At 34.6% G+C, this 13500-nt stretch overlaps 1 protein-coding gene and 1 long non-coding RNA gene across 2 annotated transcripts in view; one reads left to right on the top strand and one right to left on the bottom strand.

Annotated features, from left to right (window-relative positions):
* The window catches only part of LOC149456531 (uncharacterized), a 187836-nt gene extending 181756 nt beyond the window's left edge, over positions 1–6080 (top strand). The window contains exon 4 of the mRNA XM_089684983.1: positions 722–6080. Coding sequence (XP_089541109.1) covers positions 722–805 — 84 coding nt within the window. The 3' untranslated portion in view covers positions 806–6080. The remainder of the gene's footprint in view (positions 1–721) is intronic.
* Positions 1–9549, bottom strand: part of LOC149456533 (uncharacterized) — a 70915-nt gene extending 61366 nt beyond the window's left edge. Inside the window, exon 1 of the long non-coding RNA XR_016313874.1 lies at positions 9271–9549. This is a non-coding gene — a long non-coding RNA (uncharacterized LOC149456533). The remainder of the gene's footprint in view (positions 1–9270) is intronic.
* Positions 9550–13500: the final 3951 nt, after the last annotated feature.

Here is a 13500-nt window from a genome sequence, read left to right on the forward strand (position 1 = left end):
CAACAAATTTATTTTATGTGATTGGTGAAGGAGAAGGAGGTAGAATTGCTCTTTGTTTCACAGTGCTTAAGAATAGCTCTACCAAAGTATAAGTCACATGAAATAATGGAGAAATAAAAAATGCTGTAAGTGAAATAACTATTGAAAGCTTTGGAAATACTTTATAATAGATAGTTTAATGCTTTCCAGAACAGTTATTGTAAACCAATGACAAAGTTTCAGTTTAAGGATCTATCAATAGAAAAACATAGCTGAATACTTGCATTCGCATATATTATACTTTAGGTTACTCTGAACCCAGTACAATAAAGTATCAGTATGATCATGCAGAGGGGTAGTACAATTTGCACAAATATATTTAATACGTTACATGAATCATAGTAAAGAGATATTCAGAACAGGTTAAATGCCTATCTATTGTTGTGATAAATTTTTTGGGATCATTGCAGTGGCCATTCCATGAATTTATTGATAGTGTGTACTCACCAAAAGCTAATTATAGATCACCCATGATGCTACTTGTTCAGTTTGTTATCTAAATCCTGATTTCTCTCAGCAAGACCATCTTTATATTCTGCCATTTTAAAGGGACGTTTATACATGTTAGATAAAATGGTAGACCAAAGTCTCAGAAAGTAAACATTAAAATTGAGCATAAAAAGAACTTTGACATTTTTACTTGCTTGTTGTTTCATGTTTTGATCAGTGTTTTCCTATACAGAGCCTGGCCTCTACAGATATCCCCTGGCTGAGCATTCTCTGGGGAAGAATGAATCAAGAATCAATCAAATGGCCTGACCACTGACCTTTTCAGCCAATCACTGCAGTTTTCTTGCAGGATAACCTGGCAGCAGAAGGGTTCTACAGAGCTGCATTTACCTCCTCTAAATGTCTAGCCATGCTTATTTGGCCAATCTGAAGATGTATATTTGTGGAAAGATCTATGCCATTAACAGTATTCCTGTGCTTGTCTCATTGATATGCAATACCTGGAGATAGCTTTATACTTTAAACAGATATTTACTGCTTTTAATCAAGTTCTGAACCAAATACTTCAATTGAAAGACAGAACCGGGCAAAGCATGTATATAGTTAAAACTTTTTTTTTGTTTGGATTGGGAAGGGAAATGTTAAAAGTCCTGTCAGTTTATTTTTTGCTTTCTGTGTCCCAGAAATGCAACAAGACATAACAGGAAATTTCTACAAAGTGATGGGAACAAGGACACTCAAAAAATTATTTCCCCTGACCTTTTATTCTAACAACCGAACAATTTTGGATTTCAGAATCCAGAGAATCCAGAACAATTACAGAGGGTATGTAGTATGTAGGTTCCCTACCTAACAGGGACACACGCAGCAATAAAAACTTGACAGGGGTTCTTGCCCTCCCCCTACTCTGTCCACAATTATTTTGAAAAGTAGTGGCAATACATACAATTTAAGAGCAGCCATTTAGCAGGATGTAGAGATTGCATATGTAATGAGAAAATATGGCTGCCTCCAAGTACACGTACAGTATGATTACATACAAAACACAAAACCAGAGATCTTAAGAGACATTCAAAGATACGATTATTTTGATGAGGTTGATAGTATTCAGATACACATCTAAGGTCTGCTTCACACTATTGCAATTTCAGATGTGCATAGAATCACGTGACAAGAGAAATCACATTGTTTTCAATTAGAGTCCATTCACATCAATGCAACTCAGCACGGAGCAATTTTTAAATAGGTTCCTGTACTACTCTAGTATGATTCTTGTGTGATTTTGGCCCCACGAAATAAACAAACTTTATCAAAGTTGCATTCAAGTAGCACTACATAAGTGCAAAGAAAGTCAGAACAAAATCATATCACATCAGTGTGGACCTAGCCAAAACAAAAATACTATAAAATTACTAGTTTCCCTTTGTTGTTAAATAAAAGCTGAACCAAAATGATACATTTCGGTGGATTGCATTTCCACCAGGTACGGCATGTTAAAATTACCTAGTCCAGTTATAAAGATTCATGCCTTTAAAGTCCACCCCCATCTCTATGTTCCTACTTTGGATGCACTTCTGACAAGCACTGGCAGGGTGTGCAGAGATAGGAGGAGACTGCCAGAGAACAGAGAAGCATCACAGTGGTGGATCTTCAGAGAGTTGTAATGGAAATTCAATTTTTTTATACTATTATTCATATCACTCCAGTTAAAACTAAATTAATTTGGCACAATTTTGTCGGAGATTTTACAAACTTTATTTTCCAGTTTACATGACAAGGTTTAAGATACAAAATTAATGTATTTCAGGTTAGCATCTTTTCTGTTAAGACTGTATAGTAATTTCATTTGAACTATTTCATTACATAGTGAGGTTGAAAAAAGTCCATTGAGTTAAACCAGTGGAAAAAAAAAATAAGCAAATACATTGAAAATCTGCATATTCAGACCACTACACCTGCCACAGATGATCCAGAAGAAAAATAAAAATATTTATGCAGGTGCTATGGCCTGTAGGCTAAGCATCAAAATCAAATACTTTACGGCAAACACAACAAGAATGTTGGAAAAAGGTTTTGTAGGTTTTGGCAGATTGTACATGCAAAACAACATGAAAGATGACATATAACCTTTCCCCCTACAGATGGATCTCAGTGGTAGAAGTCATACTGAGATTTGTGATTGAAAATGTTTAGGCTGCACTTAGCATGGTAGTCTGTGGTCCTGAAACAGCATGGACAACAGGAGTTTAAGTAAAATGCTTGACTTTTCATTACATTCTGGCCAAAGAGAAGGCAATATATATAGACATACACAAATATACAGCATGTATATAGAAGATGGTCATATCTAAAAAATACTTCTAATGCCAATCTGTCTGATCCAAACCTGATGTATGCTTTATGAAACATGTTAAAGTCTACTTGGAATAAGCTGGCATAATGGAACCAAGAAAATAATATAGTGTATAGCAGACTACAGGGAATGAGAGGAGAGAATACATACTACAGTCAACTGTCATAGGGTAACACTAACTTTGTATAAAGATCAACATGTTTGTTCCCAAAACTAAATACAAAAATTAGCAATTAGACATTAATGTAACAATCAGTGGAATATAAAAGAAAGTGATGATGTTCTATTAAGGAGACAATGGGGTTGATTTACAAAAGGTAAATAGGCTGTGCACTGCAACTACACTCCAAGTGTACTACAAGTGCACTAAAAGTGCAGTTGCTCTAGATTAGAGGGGAACATGCAAAGAAAATAAAAAAAAACTGCATTTTTGCTTTCACATGATTGGATGACGGAAATCAGCAGAGCTTTGGTTCATTTCAGAGCTTCCCCTCGGATCGAAAGCAACTGCACTTACAGTGTACAGCCTATTTACCTTTAGTAAATCAACCCTAATGTATGGCTCCTAAATGCAAGAACAGAAAATAAAATTTTATTATTTTAAAATGTCAGGTTTTAACAGTGTTTTCTCTATTAAAGCTACATTTGAACCCAGTTATGTTCTTTATTCCACCCCCCCGAAATCAACATGCTGATGATACTTTTAAATTCAAGCCTTTCTGTTTTTATACTTTTTTTTTTTTTAGACCAGGTGACATGATCTCTGTGCTTCTCTATACAATGCAGGCAGATCAAGGCTGGTGGGTGGAGCCGTCAAGGTGCTGTACATAGTTTTCTGAAAACATCACAGCACCCTGCCTTAGAACTTCTCCCAAAAGCTCTACTCCTGATGCAAGCAGTGGGCTGGCTCCTTGGGGGAGTTATTCAAATGACAAAATTCCTTAATCAGCAGATGTCAATCAGAAGAAAGGCTTTATTTGCATGCATACCACCCTAGGTAAAGCCAACATGTGATGATGAGCCACCATGATTGAAAGGACGAAAGTCCATAAAATGAAAGTAGAGGGCAAGAGACAATAAGATCAGGAGGGGGGAGGGGAGGATGGCTAGATTATACAGAATGTCTTCCGGCTGAGAAATGAGGCAGGCCCTATATGATTTGCTTCAGTTTTTAATGCACACTGTGAGAAGCTGACTGTGCAGTGAAATCAGAGAAAGCAATTTCAGTGCAGGAGAAGAACCTGTACAACTGTCCTAGAATGAAAGTAAGGCTGGAGTTCATATTTCAATTATAGGACAAAGCCTTGAGAAAGCAGGCTATCATGCTAGACTGATGATGTAATTAGTAGTGGCAGTCCCACTGTTCACCTTGAATTTAAATCTCTGAAATCTCTATGTCTGAGTGTTAGAGGATCCAAAATGGATCAAAATCAATCTATATTTTATATAATCAGCTTTAACTTTGGCAATATTTTCATGTGAGATATACAAATAACCAATGATTCTATAATTAAAGGACATCTGCGGTATCTATCTATCTATCTATCTATCTATCTATCTATCTATCTACTTTTATATAGTCAAATATTCAACAGAGAGGGTGTCAGAATGGATGCAACATTTTCAACCTTTTTTGGAAAGCTAGCCACCTCTAAACTGAAGGTGCCTTCTAAAAAGCCTGAATCTACACTTCTGCAGCCTAGCCATACAATAAACAAATAATAGTGCAGCAACTCCCAATTGCTACAATGCCCCTTATGACAATACGTAAATCAATATATCATAACATGAGTGTAAAAAAAGTCCCTTATATTATAATGTTTCTTGATGATCTTCCAATTTTACACCGATTCACAATTCTAGTCAACCGAACTCTTCATATTCATTTAGGGCTCATGTACACAGGGTGTCTGATAAACTTTTCTGGATGCTGGAAACTGACTGCTAGAAAACGTCAGTTTAGCCACATTTACCTACCGTGTCTATGTGCATTTTCGTTTAGAAGCGTTTTTCAAAAATAACTTCAGGAGACCCTCCCAAATACCCAGAATGCACTGAAAAATAGTAAATAATTACCGTAACTATTTCAGACGTTTTGTGAAAAATAGAGAGAGCAGAAGCAGACAGAGCACTACTTTCTGATGGGTGTTGCAACTGTAGCAAAAGTGGCTCGTGAAACATGCTTGGCACTGTGGGAGGAGCTACATAGTGCTGTAATGCCTGTAATGCCTTTGGATGCATTCTGGAGTGCACACAACACTCCTTGTGCGTTTTTGCTGTGTTTCGATGTGTTCCAGTCAGGGGTGGACTGACCATTTGGAAACTTGGGCACTGCCCGAGGGCCCGGGGTCAGTAGGGGGCCCCATGAGATGCCCCTGGTACCTTTTTCATAGGATTTTTTGAGTTTGGGCAAGGACACAGGGGCCCCATGATCCCTTATTGCCTGGGGGCTCCATGAGTTGTCAGTCCGCCCCTGGTTCCAGTACAGTTCTGTGCAGAAATAATGCAGCACATTCTACCATTTTTTTCCTGCACGCGAAACCTGGAACTGACTGCACTGGTGTACTAGGTCCATTTGAATACAGGGAAAATGCCGTGCATGCATTTTTGATGAAGAAAAAAGGCACTGGACAGCATCTGGATATGGACCAGCCCAAAAATGCTTCTAAATGCAAACGCGCATAAACGCGGTTACAAGTGTTTGGCGTTTGAAACACCAGTAAACTCTACTCCTGAATTCGATTTTTGTGCTTTAAAAAAAAAGCCTGTAACCTCAACTGCCTGTAAACTACTGTAGACGACTATATGTAAATGGACACATAGGAAAACATAAAGAAGAGTTCAGGGGCAGCTGAAAAAAACTGCACAACTGCTCCTAAACTTCAGTTTAGCAGCTGCAGTGTACATGAGTCCATATTGTGCTCCTCCACCATCACCCAAGATGTGCTCTCACCTGGAGCTTTTTGACCTGATATTCTATAATGTTTGGTCATAAAGCGCTTGTGTCCTCCTAGTGGGACTAATAGGTTGATGACTCCTAGATGGATCTCCGTCTTCTTATAACAATCTCTAGTGCTTCTATCATACCTCCTTCTCCTTTAATCGCTCCGTAAAAAAAAACAAAATAGGCAAATCAGTGTTTTATCCTTTAAATCGTGTTATTGCTTAAAAACACCAGCCATGAAAATGTTTAGAGACTAGTTTTGTAACATGCCAACAGATGGCAGCACAAGGCTGCATGCACAGTCACAGGGATCACCGACCTTCATAAGTCAGTGTGCCAAAAGACATTGTCCTGTGTACAAAGGTCATTATTTTGACAACATTTCAGAGATCCATCATGCAGAATTTAACATTTGCTCTTTGTTCTAACTTGCTGTCCATGATAAAATAGCAGATGTGGTAATGCATGTGGTGAGATTAGCACCAGTTGCACAGTTCCCGATGTACACAGGATGATTTTTTTTAGGCACACTGACTTATGAAGGTCGGTGCAACCTATGATTGTGCATGCAGCCTTGTGCTGCCATCTGTTGGCTTGTTACAAAACTAGTCTCAAACTTTTTGATACCACCTTGTAGCTCAGTGGGAGTGGATTGTGTGGATGGGTGAGTGATTACTGTATGTGGAGAGGAATATGTGGATGAGGGAATCAGATCATTTTTTTTTTCACACAACCCTCTGGTTCAACAAAAAAAAAATTATTAATGTATGGCCAGCCTTAAGCCTTAGACGTTAAAACATATGAGTGATATATGTGTACAATGCTAATAAATGGAGTTAACCCACACATGGTTTGATTACAATAAATTTAAAATTGGTGCCATCATTTGTAAATTTAAAAACACACACATGGTTACCCTTAGATAAAGCTCTATATGAAGCCAGTTTTCTGAGAAAAAAAAAATAATTTATTTAGGGCCTCAAAGTGTCATTAATAAGAACTAGAGGTATTTTCCCACAACCACCAATCCAATTCAAATTTGTTTTTAAAAGTCTGAATCTGATTGGCAGCTGTAGGCAGACATCCTCTATATATTCAGAACTACCCAACTTAACTTTAATGTGATGTACAATTATATATTCTATATGTGTGCAGCACAGTGGCTAAATGGTTAGCACTTCCCCCTGGCAGTACTAGGATCATTGGTTTGAATCCCATGCATGGCACCTCCTGCCTGGAGTTTGCATGTTCTCCCTGTGCCTGCGTAAGTTTCCTCTGGGTACTCTGGTTTCCTCCCACACTCCAAAGACATGCTGGTAGGTGAATTGGATCCTGTCTAAATTGGCCCTTGTATATGAATGTGAGTTAGGGACCTTAGATTGTACGCACCTTGAGGGTTAGGGACTGATGTGAATGTACAATATATATGTAAAGCGCTGTGTAAATTGACTGAGCTATATAAGTACCTGAAATAAATAAATAAATATGCCCTAGGTAACTTAGCACTACGACACCCAAACTAAATCAGACTTGGAAGCAGGCAGCCACATCTACAGTATATAGAAATAGCTAAACCATACAGGTTTACATGTTTAGCATATCCACTCAACTTCCAGTTTGGGAAGGGGATAGTATAAATGATAGCACACAAATGTATGCGCAAAGTTGTCTGAACATTTTTCATGATATATGCATCTTTTAAGGTGAACGTTTTTAGCTGATATAATAAAAAAAATAGATAGAAAGATAGATAGATAGATAGATAGATAGATAGATAGATAGATAGATAGATAGATTGGTAGATAGATACTATATGCGATATACTGTGTTCTTGAAAATAAAGGCATAGGAGACTTTATGCATAAAATTATTGTTAGCAATTTTGAAACCGTTACTAAGATTTTGAGATAGCAGGATAATAAAATTAGATCAGATATTAAATTTAGTGTTAAATGATGGAATATAACAAAATTGCTTTCAAATTATTAAATCAATAACAGGTTCTTCATACATCTTAGGGTTATTGAGACTGATTTACCAGAGAAATTGAAAATAACTTATTTTATCCAATGGCATGCAGATAAAATAAGTAAACAGAGATTTGCTTTTCACATGATTGAAAAATGTTAGTTAATTAACTCTGTGAACATTCTCAACTCCTTTAGAAAACCAACCTCATTGCTACAGATATTTTAACTTAATTTTGCATTGTTTTGTAAAATAGCAAATGTTCAGTAAAATAAAAAAAATTTTCACTCAACATCCCTTTTAGAGTATTTTCACTTTTTACTGTCTATAGCCCTTTACATCCTATATAATTATTTTAAAAACATTGAAAATAATTATATGTGCACTCGTACTGATACTGATATTTTGTAAATATTAATATTGTCCTCTGTTTATCATATAAATAAAACATTCTAGTGGCATTAAAATCTGAATCCTCAAATCAAAAATGCAACTGTTTCATTCCTTATTTAAATGTACTTTTAATGAATTTGTAACTCTAATTTCTTTTAATCAAGGTCTAAATAATTTTTTTTTGTTAAAGTTATTTTTTATAACAGTGGGAAGATTTGTTAGCTATTTAATTCACACAAAAAAAGAAAATCAAACTAAGACTGTATTAAAAATGTCTATTTTTGTTAATGCTGTCACTTGTTTTGTTTAGCTACCAGTAGAAATATATTGTTTTTGTATTATTCTTTTAGCTTAGAAACAACAATCTTCTAAAACAGAAAATAAGGAAGTCATCATGTTAGGAGAACTTTTCTAGCACCACTGTTCATGCTCTATGAAGATTCCTCATAAACAGTATTTTAAAGGGTTTAATTGCATAATTTAGGATAACAATTAGTCATTATTTCTTATAAGACAATAAGAAGTGTCTTGTAATGAACTGTTCTTCATAACTAATTCTAAGCCATTCCTGAATTATTCACTTATTTTTAAGTTAACCCTTTATCTTCCAGCTATTACCCCCTGGAATGCCTTCCAAAGTATCATAGCAATTATGAAAAATGCCATTTCTCTTTATGGATTACAGCTATTATAAAACCATCTGCCACTTCTTGGCTACCGTATGTAAAAAAAGAGCTCTGTAACTATATTATCTTCTTCTAGTGTTCATGTTTAAAGTAGATACACTGTTCTTGCTACAGGAAATCTCAGACAGCACTGTTAATAGGCATTTTATTATGCTATTTTCTTTTTTTCCAGGTGTAAATGAACACATCATTAAAAACCTAGAATCAGCAGCAAAGAGAGAGAGCATCTCACACTAAGCATAGTAAGCCCAACCTCCTGACTCACATTTTGCATATGCAATCACATCACAAGCAACACACACGCTGTGCACAATGGGACAAAAAGCAAGCAAGAGATGGAGGCTGAGAGGGGGAGAGGGAGAGGGAGAGAGAGAGTGAGAGAGGGAAAGAGATGGAGAGAGAGAGAGAGAATAGACAGAGAAAGCAAGAGATGCAACCTGCAGTATGTTGATGGGGGCTATCCGGGCTCAGTTACATGTCTTCGCTTGCAGCCTCTGACAATCCCACTGTAGATGAGGGGGAGATGTCCTCACCATCTCTGTTATTGTTCCCTCTCAGTAATGTGAATGTCAATTCTGTATCCAGTTCTAAAGCACCAGTGTAAATAAGGAGCTGTATTCAGCTTACACTGCACTTGGGATATGTGGATCACGCCTTTTTTTCTTTGCTGCTGCTTCATGCAAACTTTAATCCACAGGGGTCTAATCCTCGAAAAGCAGACATTTCAGACTGAAAGAGCGAAGCTCCATTAATTAGAAAGTGCGCCAGTTGTAGCCAAATGCCATTATATTAGTATGCAAAGCTCACAGTCAGTTAATCTCTACAAATCGTTTGTTTCCTTAATTGCCCTCTAAGGGCAAAAGTGAAAAACAGAAGAACAGTAATATATATATATATATATATATATATATATATATATATGTAGTTAGTTAGTTAGTTAGTTAGTTAGTTAGTTTGTTTGCTTTTAAGTGAAGCAACTCCTTAAGATAATTTTTCATTTGGTAGAGCATCATGAGATTTATTTTAAGCATAAGAAATTATTACTTTTTGCTGCATTTAGGTTCGCTTGGGTGTGCTACATACATAAATAAAAAACTGGACACATACAGTATAGAGATAGATAGATAGATAGATAGATAGATAGATAGATAGATAGATTATATCGATAGAATAGATAGATTGGATAGATAGATAGATAGATAGATAGATAGATAGATAGATAGATTATATCAATAGAATAGATAGATTGGATAGACAGATAGATAGATAGATAGATAGATAGATAGATAGATACTCTTGTTTGTGACAATACTAATTTTATTGGCAGCAGGACAAGCAAGAGAGAGAGAGCAAAAGACAGATATCATATAAAATTATATGTAACATCTGGAGTAACTACATAAAAACTGCATGAACATAGTTTTATGTTGCATGTAGTACAAATGCTTAAAAATTCATTAGCATATCCAGATAAACATAATAATAATGTAAAAAATTAGATTTTTCGATATATAATTTAATTCTTTTATCATCCATTTGACAGACCTTGTGCCACAGCTTATGCTGTGAAGAACCTCATTAAATGGTATATTGGAGCTATGGGACATCACTTAATTACAATCTGTAATAATGAACATGTTCATAAACCTAACGCAATGTGTGTCATTTTCTTGATTGCTCTTTAACATGTGTAATAAAGATTACTTGTGGTTTTCTCCATTGTGTATTAGAGACATTTCTATTTAATGCATCAACAATTCTGAAGTACTGAATGAAATTATTTTAATGCTCTTTATTGCTTAAAATATTGAGGCATGATGTAAAAACAAAATGTGCAGTATGTTTGATTTACTAAAGGCAAATAAGGTGTTCACTTTTCAAGGGAATTTTCCCTTAGTTTAGTGAATGTAGTGAGGTTCTGCTGATTTCCAACATTCAGTCATGTGCAAACAAAAATAAAGTTTTTTTTGTTTTGTTTTTTCTTGCATATGACTTTGTGTTCTTAGTATAGTGAGTTTTTACCATGTTCATGAAGCTAAGGGAAATTTCCCTTCAAAGTGGACAGCTGATTTTCCTTTAATAAACCTGATAGAGCTACAAATAGAATTAATATATTAATAAGATTAATCCAATAACCAACATTTTTGCCTGATATTACCCAAAGGCCCATTTGCAGTATAAGAACAATGGTCAGGACAATGCAAGTCTGTGGACTTCAAGGTGTTAGGCATGTGTAAACTGATGCAAAGCAGGGACTATCACCAATGACTACTGTTATCTTTTAACAGGTGGAAACCTGAGGTGATAGGAATTTGTAAGTTTAATGTAGAATTCTCTAGTTGAAATAAAGATATAACCAATGAAATTAGCCTGGCCTTACATAGGTTTTGGAATACATATTCTCTTGACGAACGTTTTCCTTTAGCATCAAGAAATAGCAGAACTTAATTTTTTTTTATTTGTTACAGGGGCATGTTTACTTTTCATATTCAGAACAAATTTATTTTTTTGCTTTGCTTACCTTGAGCCTGACTGAATATTTAAAGTGAATATTGATAAATCTAAAAATTATTCAGTGAAGTTGATTTACTTAAGGAGTAGAGAATATTCACTGTGCTTAGTAGAAAATAAAAATGAAGATGTATTAACTTTCAATATAATTTCACATGCAAAAAAATTGTTAAAAGAAAAACAGAATTTTGTCTCGCACATAATTGGTTAATTGGTGTGAACACAGTTATACCTTATTTACTAAGTTCAGCAAAGATTCACTTTACTAACTAGTCTCTATTAATTAAGTAAAAACTCAGGCTCCTAAATTGTCAGTGCTGCACATTAAACTTTGTCAATTTTTATACATAATTTACTACTATCTTAGAAACAGTACGGTGAATATGTAACAAACTATAAAGGGTGTATTTTTTATGTAACTAAAATATAAAATGATGGATGTATTACTTTGTAAGTTTTGAACTTAAGAAACACTTTAAATATTTGCAATTCATAATAATAATTGCAATATGTTCTTCCAAATGATCCTAATAATACATGTTTATTGCAACAAATTACAGAGGATTTCTTGGTCTCAAAGTACATTTGTATAATGTATCCACAAGAAGTAAAATACTTTTGTTTGCCTCTTATTATATTTGTTTAATGTTAAATTGTTATGTGTATACTGTATATTTTTCCTTTATAATTTTCAGTAAAATAAACATTTCTTAAAAGTTTATCAGTTTTAAATAAATGGAGAGATTTGGATAAAATGAATAGTGAAATTGAAACAAATGTTAATGATAGTGGTACAATTCACTGTGCAATTGTTTAAATGTCCCAGCTTTTCACTTATTCATAATCTGTTATCCAGAAACTGGAGCCATCACAGTTGGCTTTTAAGCATTGGAATGCACGCTGCAGTGTTTAAAATTTAAACGGTTTTCCAGCATTGTGATCATGGTTAATACTCAGTTACACTTATTTAGAAAAGATTTTGGAGTTCTTTATTTCAATCTTTCTATTACAGATTTCCATAAATTATTCTTTTGTGTGTACCTAATAAATATTCAACAATTTCCATATGTATTTATTTATTTTCAGAGATTGCATGTTTTGGATATCATGCTTGAGAAAGGTTTTCTCTGAATACTCACCTGATCCATATAATATATATATAAATATATATATATATATATATATATAGAGAGAGAGAGAGAGAGAGAGATATGCATGGCTGTTTTACCTGTGCTTTTCTCTTTGTCTACATATCCTTGAGAGTGAGACTATTGATTTTTATCTAGTTTTGCAAGCACTGAATTGCCACACAATCAAAAGATTGAAGCACATCAACTTAGCAGTTAACACTTTTGCCCTCTTCAAGTTTAATATCTACTAAAAACATTAATTGCAGGTAATTCATGCGTAGTTGTAGTCTGTTTTTTTCAAACATAAAGAAACAAAAAACAACTTGGCTTTCATTTAGAATCTACTTTGTTGCTATGACTTTGATAAGAAAATTGGCCTTTAAACTGTTTTCAGAAGACTGAGGCAAAAAGTTTCGATTTTTTTTTAACAGGCTACATAATATTAAAATTATATGTCATAATAAATGAAATAATTCATTTTAACAGTGACAAAGATATTTATAGATACAGATGATCTTGAAATGTAAAACAAATTGTGAACAGAAGACAGGAAACATCAAGAACGTTCAGTAGGTAACAGCTTGATAATCAAAACAGTTTCAGCTTGACAAGGTATATGTCCTGCAATAAGAGAAAGAATTGGGAAGGCAAACATATGATGCCTGTATAGGCTTTGAACTATTAAAGTGCAGACCTGGCATCACAAGGTAGCCCTAACATTTACATCATCATCCCACATCTGTGCTATCAACCTAACCTCCCTGTTGAACTATTATAAAATAATATTTTGTGACACAAAACCATGTATATCTAATAAAATGCAGAAGCATATGTTCATATAAAAATAGCTTGATTAAAGGAATACAAGGACATTTATATAGCAAATTAAATTTATTGTTGATGAATGTAAAAGTTAAGCATATAGATCATTGCAATACCATTGCTCAATATGCATTTACGAAATGCAAGTGGACAAAACAGAGATGGATTAGGATTTGGAAATACTGTAGTAAGTTTAGCATCACT

This window comes from Staurois parvus, unplaced genomic scaffold (assembly GCF_062004578.1).
Source record: "Staurois parvus isolate SC_StPar_1 unplaced genomic scaffold, SC_StPar_1.0 ptg000361l, whole genome shotgun sequence".
Taxonomy (NCBI): domain Eukaryota; kingdom Metazoa; phylum Chordata; class Amphibia; order Anura; family Ranidae; genus Staurois; species Staurois parvus.